This window comes from Somniosus microcephalus, chromosome 9 (assembly GCF_052327205.1).
Source record: "Somniosus microcephalus isolate GS21.2 chromosome 9, FLI_Smic_1.0, whole genome shotgun sequence".
Classification (NCBI taxonomy): Eukaryota; Metazoa; Chordata; class Chondrichthyes; order Squaliformes; family Somniosidae; genus Somniosus; species Somniosus microcephalus.
Window position 1 is genome coordinate 9,887,814 of NC_140995.1, and position 12,722 is coordinate 9,900,535.

Consider the following 12,722-nt stretch of genomic DNA (forward strand, 5'->3'; position numbering starts at 1 on the left):
TACTCATAAAATTACTAAACGTTAATGCACTCAGCACCTGATGAATTTCACCACTGAGTAACTTCAAAGCTTCTCTGCAAGACACAACTATAGGTCAGACTTGCAGTTTAAATGATGTATACTGCAACAGCACAATCATACATCTTGCCAGTGTTTCTATAAAAAAAAGTTCATTTGTCCTATCATCATTTTCATTTCAGCCTCCCTGGGCATCATCATGGCATTCCTATCAGGTACAGACCAGTAGGGAGTATACAGTGGAAAATAACTCCATCGTCCAAACAGTATTGATGAAAAGGGAAATCTGAACATTGCAGCATTAACATCTTTTCAGTTGATAATAGTACATTACTGGTTCCAAGAATGGCATCAACTCAATATACTGTAGGTAAAATGAAGTAGTGCATATTTTCATAACGGCTAGATGGTGCTTTTTAAAAAAACTTCTGCCTTGTAAGGCACTTGAACGGCCACATATACTTTAATCCCTGATGGAAGCATGGGGGGAAATAAAATGTAGAGCAAACCCATTAACTGAATGCAAAAATGCAATGCTAAAAAAAAAATAGTTGCTCATTACAGAACTTCTGGTTTGTCCTTTATATACAAAGAACTGATTAGCAGATGGAACGTTTGAACATTTTCAGACATCTCCAATTACAAAGCCATTAACTGTAAAAGTAGTCTCTAAAGAACTGTACAAGCTATTTTATTCACAATGCAAAGTATTCATCCCCTTTTAACACACTTAGACATAAGCTAAGAATGTCACTTCATCTCATTTTTTCTAAGGTGTGGCTGACTGGACCAGCTGTCACTGGTCAACAACAGGCTGGCAGCCAGCTGTCTGAACACAGTAGCGGCCCTGTTTCCATAAGGTCAGTTTTCATGAATGTATCTTCTTCGCAATTTACTAGTGAACAGCTGCCCTTTGAGTGGAAATGTGAACCAAACTCTACTGCTGGTGTTGGCTTGAAACAGATGGTTAATCTTTTAAAGGAGCACCATCTTCATGAAAATGTATTTACCTAATCTTTGGAGATGAAGAAATGCAGACCGTTTTTGTCACATGCAAGAGATACAATAAGAAATATAATTTATTTCTATATGATTTATATTGACATATTAGGGCAGAAATTTAATACAGGAAACTTTGATTTATCCGGAGGTTAACTGTCCGGAATGCTCGAGCCAGCGGCAAAAATCAGGAGCTGTTTCGTTGCTTTTTTCCCCCCACCAGTCAGGCTCTGCAAGGTCTCGCTGAAGCTGTTGCTAAGCTACAGAGACACTTGCAAGGTACGGCTGACTGTTTAGAAGCTGTTGCTAAGCAACAGGGTTTGTTGCCAGATATGGAGCTCAAAATCTCCGTATGTTTCAACATTAGCGCTGGTTTGTCCGGCAGTTTTGATGGGACGGCAATAGCTCGGTCCCGTCGGTGCCGGATAGCACAAAGTTACCTGTAGTTCCGCTGCCAGCACAGAGTTTCAATAGACACAAGTATAGGCCGGTGATCTCTGCACCCGCTTGCATCTAGTAAGGCCCTGTGCTGGTAGCAGAGCCTAGCAGCTTCTGCCCTATTGTGTAGTTGTAAATGAGAAAAAGAGTCCCCAAACACTTCATGTTTAAAAGCAATTCTCATGTAGGGGCCACAGAGAAGATTTGAAGACTTCCATCCTGCTTCAGTTTCTGAAAATGGAAACTTACAATGAAGAGCCCTGTGGGACATTGAAAAAAACTGAACAGGAATTGTTTTGACAGGGGAAGAGAAACAAATATATTGAAAGTACAGAGGTCTTCTACTGGCATAGATTTACAATCTACATAGCATTTAATAGCCACTCTTAATTGGAAATGTTGGTTGAAGGGATTTAAAATGATAGGTATCCATTTTAGTTATGCCAGGTATACATTTGATCAAACAGCGTTCATAACTATGTGTAAATAATAATACTGCATTTGTTAGAAGAGGGTTGTGATTGTTGGAGGTCAATCATCTCAGCCCCAGGACATCGCTGCAGGAGTTCCTCAGGGCAGTTTCCTAGGCCCAACCATCTTCAGCTGCTTCATCAATGAACTTCCCTCCATCATAAGTTCAGAAGTGGGGATGTTCGCTGATGATTGCAGAGTGTTCAGTGCCATTCGCAATGCCTCAGGTAATGAAGCAGTCCATGCCCGACTGCAGCAAGACCTGGATGACATTCAGGCTTGGGCTGATAAGTGGCAAAGAACATTTGCGCCACACACTGACTATCTCCAACAAGTGAGAGTCTAATCACCAGCCCTTGACATTCAATGGCATTACTATCGCCAAATCCCCCACCATCGCCATTGACCAGAAACTTAACTGGACCAGCCGCATAAATACTGTGGCAACAAGAGCAGGTCAGAGGCTGGGTATTCTGGGGCAAGTGACTCACCTCCTGACTCCCCAAAGCCTTTCCACCATCAACAAGGCACAAGTCAGCAGTGTGATGGAATACTCTCCATCTGCCTGGATGAGTGCAGCTCCAACAACACTCAAGAAGCTCAACACCAGCCAGGACAAAGTAGCCTGCTTGATTGGCACCCCACCCACCACCTTAAACATTCACTCCCTCCACCACTGGTGCACCATGGCTGCAGTGTACCATCTACAAGATGCACTGCATCAACTCACCAAAGCTTCGACAGCACCTCCAAAACCCATGACTTCTACCACCTAGAAGGACAAGGGCAGCAGGCGCATGGGAACACCACCACCTGCAAGTTCCCCTCCAAGTGACACACCACCCTGACTTGGAAATGTATCGCCGTTCCTTCATCGTCGCTGGATGAAAATCGTGGAACTCCCTCCCTAACAGTATTATGGGAGTATCTTCACCACAGGGACTGCAGAGGTTCAAGAAGGCAGCTCACCGCCACCTTCTCAAGGGCAATTAGGGACGGGCAATAAATGCTGGCCTGCCAGCAACGCCCACACCCCAGGAACGAGTAAAAAAAATACGGTTCTTACCTACTCAGAATTAGATTAGGTGCTCCATTATTCGAATTGTGCCAATAAAGTAGAAAACCCCAGTAAAAAAGTTTCTATAAATCAGAAGGTTTTTTTTTTTTTTTTTAAATTGTAATCTGTTGAGAAATAATCGCCACACAAAAACTTTGCCCTTAAACCAATATATTCAATCTATAGTGTGCCTATTTCTGGTGTTTACTGTGCTTAATTTCTGGGTTCAAAAACTCTTCGGAAAAGACACTTGACACATGAAAAGAGCTGTGTGTCTGGCCAGTAAATTTTTAATCAGAAAATGCTGGAAACACTCAACGGGTCAGTCGGCAGTCACCAACGAATACAATTTTCTCGTTGCCCCTCCCCATATGCTGTGCAACAGGCTCCTGTGCCTGTTTGTACCAGACGTAAAACTTTTCAGGGTAATTAATGTGCAGTAGGTGGGCAATTAGCCCAACTTTTCGCCAGCACGTTGATTTGAATGGGTAGGTGAAACATGCAGCGAAGCTGATGCGCAGTCGGAATTTGACAGATCGCAAGTTCAGGATTTAGCTCATGCTAACTTGCAGTCAATTTCAAAGGCGGTATAACGGCGTACTCAGAGTATGCAGTCACACCGACTGTGAATTCGGGGCCAAAATGTTCAGACCGCTTACAGGAGCAACTGACACTAGTGTACCCAAGGAAATATCTACGACAGAGACAAACTTGTAACAATCCAGTTATATAATAATCTATCAAGTTTTATAATTTAATCCTGATAATTTAAAATTATTTTTGGACAAAAAAGTTGAAATCATCCAATAATTTGAATTATGCAATGTAGCTAACCTAACAGGAATTTAGGCCAAGTTGTTTTTTTGAATCAAGCAATTTCGAATTAAGAAAATGCATTTAGTTTCTTCACATTTATTGAGTCTCATTGGGCCATTATTGGCTGCCAAAATAATGGAAATCCAAAAGATGCTGTCCGAGATGCGCCACTCTGCCGTTAGTTTCGCGAATACGGCATCTTGCTGTCTGGCTCACCATTGAAACGCATTGCATGCCGTGAAATTGCTGTATTTGCACAGTAGATACGAACTAAACTTGCCACAAAAAGTCAAGTCTTGTCCATTTCAGTCCATGTGCCCTTTAAATGACATGATAAGTGTTAATTACTACCAAACAAGCTCTCTGGCACTGAAAATTAACTATTACAAGTGTGGAGAATCATTCCTTCGGGTTTTAATTGTTGGAGATTTTAAAAATGTGAAATTTAAAATTAAAAAAATGTTCTTAAACTTTTCCTTGTGTTTCTTTTTTCTCGCTTTCTTTCCCTCTATTTCTCTTCCTGTACCTGATTTGGCATTGAATTCACCCACTCTTATTTACATTTCCTTCTCAGTCCTTGCACTGTTAATTTCAGAATCCTTCAATCTGATTGGTTAATGAGATACGCAGTTGCTTGCCCTGTTCACTCAGGTCCCAAATGCCCAGTTTCTCGCGCTGCAACATTATCACCTTGCACTTTTGTGAACTTGCCACGCAAAAAATTTAAAAACCTAAACGTGCTAGGGCAAGTCCAAATAATGGCAGACACTGTTAGATTTACTCCTGCAGCAAATTATGGCCCATAAGGAATTGTCCGTTCTCTTATTGAACTTTTACAGCGTAAAGCACAGCACTTTAAACAAATCCATTTCTTCTATGATCTCCAAAACAGATAGAGGATTCTTCTATGTTTGCCAGGCTAGGTTTACAATACTGAGCAGTCTAATCAAACAAATGAAGGGCAGAAATAGAACTTCGTCCATTGTTAGCTCTCCCCACTGGTTCAGTGAGACATGCACCACTTGCTGTGGTATTCAACCTTACAGATTGAGCATTTGTCTATATATAGAGTTCACTAACCTCAGCCCTAGTAAAAGTGACTGCAGCACAATTGGCCTCAGAGAAAAAAAAATCAAGTCAGGGTTCCCACTCCTCATTGTTATCCAATGACCCTCATCATACATCGTAACTTCCCATTCCGTTAAAAGCAGATAATCTGGATAAGCAAATGAGGATTAACATAAACCTAAGCAGGATACTGCAATGCAACCTTTATACTGCACCTTAGGTGCCAGTATCATGCTGAGATTTTTAGCTTCCCTATACCAAAAGGGAGAACAGGATTTCCAGTCTGGGTCGATAACATTGCAAGAGGGACAACCTCCAAGAAATGATCTTGCAATATTAGCAGTACAACTCCCATTTGTGCCAAGTCTGATATTTATTTACATCAAATATGTTAAGTCTAAAATAATCTACCAATACCACCAATCTGTTTAAAATCAGGTTAAAAGCCGACTGCCCCATCAACTCACCCAATAGAAAACTCAGCAGCTGAACACTGGAAAGAAGCACTCTGCATGCACACAGAACTTTGCAATACATCAAACTCCCCAATCACATTGGACCGTAATTTGCGGACAGCAGTGAAGCAAAGGCGTTCGCCGCTGGCCCCGAAGAAAACTTCCCACAAATAGCTTGCGATCTCTGTGGCGAGAGGTTTGGCTTTTCCGGCGTTCAACTGAGATCAGTGCAGTGTAGTGGGAATTCCATCGCGCGAGCTGCTGTGATGTCAACAAGCTGTCTAAGCAGCCAATCAAAATGCAGACTTCTCACAAACTTGGAACCAGGATGTGAAGAAGCTCCTTTTATTCTGACTTTTTAAAAATGTTAGTGAGCAAAGCAAAGATTGGGGCTCTCACATTGGGGAAAGATAAACCTGAAAATATGAACAAAGTTTGAAAAAAAATGTTTAAGTTTCTTAAAAATTGTATTTTTAAAAAAAATTAAAAATGGAGAAATTTAACACTCCACAAAATTAAAATTAGTTTTTCAGGGTTATAACGTTTGTTTAGCAGTCAATTAAAGCCTGGAAAAGATCCCTCAGATCCTAAGAGTTTTCGGCCAATTTCACTGCTTTGCCACACCTGTTTGAACGCCTGATACTCAATAGGATAGCACCAACTGTAGATGAGAAGATCATTCCAGAGCAAGCAGATTTCCATCCCGGCAAATCAACAAGCCAACTGCTCAACCTCACACAACACATCGAAGATGGTTTTGAGCAAGGGATGGTAACAGGTGCTGTTTTTGTAGACCTGTCAGCAGCATACGATAGTGAACCATAGACGTCTCCTCTGCAAGATTCTAGAGATGACAAAAGAGATTCACTGAACAGAGCTGTTAGAAAGCATGCTTCAGAATCGCCGGTTCTATGTTGAACTAGGTGGGAAGCGCAGCAGGTGGCGTATTCAGAAGAATGGTCTTCCTCAGGGGAGTGTGCTTGCACCGCTGCTGTACAACATCTACACGAATGACCAACCTATAGACGGTGTTACACGCCGTTTTATATATGCTGATGACTTGTGTAACTGCCCAAAGCACTGATTTTAACACCGTGGAGAAAACGCTTTCTGAGGCCTTGGAGGGACTAAAATCCTACTATGAAGAAAACCACCTTCGCGCAAACCCATCAAAGACGCAAGTTTGTGCATTCCACCTCAGAAACCGTGAAGCTAAACGCCAGCTGAAAGTAACCTGGTGTGGAGCAACACTGACGCATTGCGAGCACCCTATCTACTTAGGAGTCACCCTTGACCGATGCCTCACCTTCAAGAACCACACTGAATAAGCTCACTAACACAAGATGGGGAACAAGCCCGAAAACATTGCGAACCAGTGCACTTGCTCTTTGCTATTCCACTGCCGAATACACCTGCCCTGCATGGGAAAGGTCTACTCATGCCAAGAAGATGGAGGCCGTTCTGAATGCAAGCTGCCGATTTATCACAGGTTGCTTAAAACCAACAAACACCAACGGCCTATATATCCTGGCGGGTATCGCTCCCCCTGATATAAGAAGAACGGTAGCCAGCAAGAAAGAGCGACTCCGTCAAACATCAGATGAGACACCCTCTGCATTGTCATACACCTACACCCAGCCGCCTAAAGTCAAGAAAGAGCTTCATGAACAGTGTTGTTCCATTACAATCAACCACATCTGAAGCCCGCATCGCCTTGTGGAAAGACCGGCTCGCCAGTTTTGAACGACCCCCAGCGATGGAAATTTTACTTGATGAAAGCCTTCCCCCAGGAGCTAATTGCAACTGGGCAACCTGGAAGTGCCTTAACAGACTTAGGACCGGTGTAGGTTGCTCAAAGGTGTCACTAAGCAAATGGGGATATTCAACCAGCCCGACAACTTGTGAATGTGGAACTGAGGCACAGACTATGCAACATCTTCTGCAATGCCCATCGTTAGACGAACCCTGCACTGTTGCAGATCTTGCCGAATTCAACAACAAGGCACAAAAATGTGTCCAGTTCTGGCTGGGCTATGTATAGACTGTCCGTGGACACGATAAGAAGCAGTCAATACGCTGTTAAACCCCCAGTTATACCTAATCCAGCAAGGTCTAAGTTTTAATGACTGCAGAAAAGCTGACGTTTTTGTCAGTTTCACTGATTTCCCTGATTACTGGCTATTGGCGGGGGGCACAGCGCAGCCAGTGTCGGAGCAGTGAATGGCTGACCGCAACTTCAGGATTTCTGTGTTAGAATACGCATGCAGTAAATCCTGAAGTTGCAGTCAGTTTCAAAGGGGTAATAACAGTGAATGCTGTTATTACCCACCGAAAATTCCAGACCAATGTACCTCTAAAAGCCCAGCAGATGCAATGCAATGACAGCATGAGAAAAGACTGTCACTATATTACAATGTTGAGGTCATATTATGCCATTAGATGTTTCTTTGCACTACATTATGGATTTATTCAGTCATGTATAGAAAACAGATTAAATAGAAAAAATACGCATGCGCGGGAATTTGAATGGGCCGTGCACTAAAAAAAAGGAACATTGCTCAGGACTGTCTTCAAAACTGCAACACAGTTCAAATGATTTTATTAAACTAATTTTTCTAGACAGCCTAATGAGATTAAACATGTTCCAAGTTTTTTTTTAAAATCCTAAAACAAAATGTGCATTAAAACCTTTTGGAGATTTTTCATTGGAGTTCGTTTGTATATTATGGCCACTTACTATGGGTAGCGAGCTGTTCTGAACGTCTGCAACATGCAATAGAAAATGGCAGTGTTTTATAACATTCTGAAGTTAAATTAAGGGTTTGATAAAAAAAAGCAGCTTACTAGGAAGTACTGCACTTTTTACAGAACATTGCAATAAATATGGTTGTTCTAAAGTTAGAAATAGTGCTCTATATATATCAAGTCAAATTATATTACTTGAGTTTTCATTGTTCAACACAAGTATATACCAGTAAATTTAGAACGTACATTTCAGATGTTAATAAATGACACACAAAACAACAAGAAAACACGGAAGAGCAACAGTGTTGCTCAGTATTATAGTACTAAGACTGAATGCAAAAACCTACTGCCTCCTAGCAACCAATTACAGAGGGTGGTCTAAGGCAGACTGTGAACCTGCCCTTTCAATAGAAAAGACTTGAAGACAGGATAACTTAGTGAAAAATGCACATAAATAAACAACAGCTATAGATAGGTATCCTCATAACTATTTTGATAACGCTGGCATTTCATTGCCATTTCATATTTTCAGCTGAACAAGTTCTCAACAACAGCTTTCTGCAGTTGAACATATAAGCTAAATAAATTGAACAGGCCATTTAACAGTCGATTCACTTTAAAGAAGAAAGTGCTTCAGAATGAGAAATCATAGTATGAGGACCCACATAAGCACCAGATAACTGGGTCTTCAACTTCTTCCAAACAAAATTCCAAATACACATATAAAGAACAGGGTGTGTTTAATAATAAGTGGCAGCAATGACAAAGCCAGCAACTGCAACAGCACTTCTCATTCTGACTCTAACTCTCTCTCCAGAAAATTCTGAGTTTTATAGACTCAACAGTCTTCTCCTCTTCCCCAAAGGGTAGGAGGATCCACAGCTCCACCTACCCACAACTCAGTTCCACAGGATCATTACATTAGGGATATTGGCCCAGATTTTGCCGTCACTGGCAGGGCTGCATGAACAGGGTTAGCAACTATGTATCTCCTTAACTGAGGCATGCAGAGTCTGAACCAGGAAGTAAATTAGAATATTTAATTAAATGGCAAATCATGTTCAGAAAGCGAAATAGAGAAAGAAAGATGGGATTATGAGAGAGACAGAGAGAGAGAGAGATAACAGACAAAGAATAAGTTTTTAAAAAGTTTTAGATTTTTTAAAATCTCCACCAATAATTAAAATCTGAAGGAATGAGATGCCACAGTTGTAAAAGTTAATTTTCAGTGCCAGAGAGGTTGTTTGGCAGTAATCAAGACTCATCACACATTAAAAATTCACTTGCACTTGAATGGACAAACCCCAACTTTTTCTGGTGTGTTTAGTGGGTATCTATCACATTAAGTACCCCAACTTCATGCCCTTCCACGTGATTCAATGTCAAGTCTCTTGGCAAGATACTGTTATGGCGCAACTTCTGGAGAAGCAGGACAAATTAGACAGCAACTTCCTGATTTCCACATTTAACTGCGTACGTGCGGTCACCGGAAATTGCTGTTCGATTTACTCCTTAATAACGATGAGCGCTGTTAACCTCACCATTATTTTTACTGCAAAATCCACGCTATTAGTTTGTGGTACTGTAGCATATTCCACAGGTACCTCAGTGACTCAATGGGGTATTTCAGTGTCATTAACCTTGGTATGGAATGGGAAAAGAATACTTAAATTAGACTGATTCCTGGGATATGGGGGGAGGGCAGGATTTATCCTATGAGGAGAGGTTGAGTAGATCGGGCCTATATTCCCTAGAGTTTAGAAGAATGAGAGGTGATCTCATTGAAATGTATAAAATTCTTAAGGGGCTTGACAGGGTAGATGCTGGAAGGTTGTTTCCCCTGGCTGGGGAGTCTAGAACTAGTGGTCACAGTCTCAGAATATGGGGTCAACCATTTAGGACTGAGATGAGGAGAAATTTCTTCACTCAAAGGACTGTGAATCTTTGTAAATCTCTACCTCAGAGGGCTGTGGATGCTTAGTCGTTGAGTATATTCAAGACAGATAGATAGATTTTTGGAACCAAGGGATATGGGGTGAATGGCTCGAAGAGCCAAATGGCCTACTCCTATTTCTTATGTTATTTCCAGGACATGCAGATCATAAAACACACAAGATTTTCTTCTCTTCGCTTACCATCAAATTAAGTATTAAAGCAGTTCCTTACCTAGTCCAGATGTATAAATAGCTTTGACAGATTTCTTCATTTTTTGGAGCACACCACGATCCACGTCCAATGCCTAAAAATAAAAATGGAGCATAAATAAAAGAGAAAGCAAGCAGTTAACAGCAAAAGAAAACTGGAAAATTTATTAAAACAGTTTGATTTATTTTATGTACTATACTTCTTAATTTATGTCGGTAACTGGGACGGTTACCAGTTGGGGAAGTTGCGCTTCAGCATCAAATCCGACTCCACAACACTAACCAACTTGTTTGTGGTTCATCAAAACTGATTTGAGTCCTCAGATGAATCAACGTGTTAGACACAAGGACACCCACCTCAATTAGTTTTTCTAATAATTTTCAATCTTGATGGTTTGAAAGAAAAAATTGATTTAGAGCAATCCTATGTTCCAGACCCTGGCAGCACAATTGACCCCAATATACACAGTAATACAGATTGACCAAGATAGTAGTTACTTATAGAATCATAGAAATTTATGGCACAGAAGGTCATTTGGTTCATCGTATCTGTGCCAGCTGACAAAGAGCTATCCAACCTAATCCCATTTTCCAGCTTGTGGTCCATAGCCCTGTAGGTTACAGCACTTCAAGTGCATATCCAAATACTTTTTAAATGCAATGAGGGTTTATGCCTCTACTACCCTTTCAGGTAATAAATTCCAGATTCCCACCACACTCTGGGTGAAAAAAGTTCTCAACTTCCCTCTAATCCTTCTACCAATTACTTTAAATCTATGCCCCCTGGTTATTGACCTCTCTGCTAAGGGAAATAGGCCCTTCCAATCCATTCTATCTAGGCCCCTCATGATTTTATACACCTCAATTAAGTCTCCCTTCAGCCTCCTCTGTTCCAAAGAAAACAACCCCAGTCTATCCAATCATTCCTCATAACTAAAATTCTTCAGTCCTGACAACATCCTCATAAATCTCCTCTGTACCCTCTCTAGTGAAACCACATCTTTCCTGTAATGTGGTGACCAGAACTGTACGCAGTACTCTAGCTGTAGCCTAACTAGTGTTTTATACAGTTCAAGCATAACCTCCCTGTTCTTATAAGAACATAAGCAGTAAGAGCAGGAGGAGGCCATACAGCCCCTCGAGCCTGCTCCGCCTTCAATAAGATCATGGTTGATCATCGGCCGCAACTTCACTTTCCCGCCCGATCTCCATATCCCTTGATTCCCCTAGAGTCTATACCTTGGCTAATAAAGGAAAGTATCCCGTATGCCTTCTTAACCACCTTATCTACCTGTCCTGCTATCTTTAAGGATCTGTGGACATGCACTCCAAGGTCGCTCTGTTCCTCTGCACGTCTCAGTATCCTAACATTGAAGTCAATGGGAATCAGGGGGAAAACTCCCCACTGGCTGGAGTCATACCTAGCACAAAGGAAGATGGTTGTGGTTGTTGGCGATCAATCACCTCAGCCCCAGGACATCGCTGCAGGAGTTCCTCAGGGCAGTGTCCTCGGCCCAACCATAAGAACATAAGAAATAGGAGCAGGAGTAGGCCAATCGGCCCCTCGAGCCTGCTCCGCCATTCAATAAGATCATGGCTGATCTGATCCTAACTGCCAATCCACTATCACAGAACCATCTCCTGCATCTAACAGAATTAGACACATGAAATAGGAGCAGGATCAGGCTACACGGCCCCTGGGCCCGCTCCGCTACCCACAGGGCCATGACCGATCCGAACCTAGACTCATGTCCAAATTCCTGCCCGCTCCCCGTAACCCTTAATTCCCTTTACTTCTAGGAAACTGTCTATTTCTCTGTTTTAAATTTATGTAATGATGTAGCTTCTACAGTTTTTTGGGGCAGCATATTCCATGGACCTACCACCCTCTGAGTGAAGTAGTTCCTCCTCATCTCAGTTTTGATCTTCAGCTGCTCCATCAATGGCCTTCACTATCAGGTGGTCAGAACTGGGGATGTCTGCCGAGTGTTCAGTTCCATTCGTAACTCCTCAGATAATGAAGCAGTCCCTGCCCGACTGCAGCAAGACCTGGATGACATTCATGCTTGGGCTGATAAGTGGCGAAGAATGGGCTGGATATTCCGACCCTCAAGCACCCGTAGGGGTCTCGCAAGTGCCGGTTTCAGGCATGCGAAGCACATGCGCTAAAACCCGGCACTTCCGATCTGTCAAGAATTCTCTTGACAGATCATCCACCTGCCCGGGAGAAGGGCATCCGCAGGCAAAGAGTTCCGCATTTGGATAATCATAATTTAATAGGACAAAGACAGCATGGTTTTATGAAGGGGAAGTCATGTTTGACAAATTTGCTGGAGTTCTTTGAGGAAGTAACGTATAGGGTGGATAAAGGGGAACCAGTGGACGTAGTGTATTTAGACTTCCAAAAGGCATTTGACAAGGTGCCACACAAAAGATTATTGCTCAAGATAAAAAATCACGGGATTGGGGGTAATATTCTGGCATGGATAGAGGATTGGCTATCTAACAGAA

General features: G+C 42.0%; 1 protein-coding gene across 1 annotated transcript in view; it reads right to left on the minus strand.

Annotated features, from left to right (window-relative positions):
- The window catches only part of asap2a (ArfGAP with SH3 domain, ankyrin repeat and PH domain 2a), a 210,422-nt gene that overhangs the window by 124,981 nt on the left and 72,719 nt on the right, over nucleotides 1-12,722 (minus strand). The window contains exon 2 of the mRNA XM_085996347.1: nucleotides 10,234-10,306. Within this exon, the coding sequence (XP_085852473.1) occupies nucleotides 10,234-10,306 (73 nt within the window). The remainder of the gene's footprint in view (nucleotides 1-10,233; nucleotides 10,307-12,722) is intronic.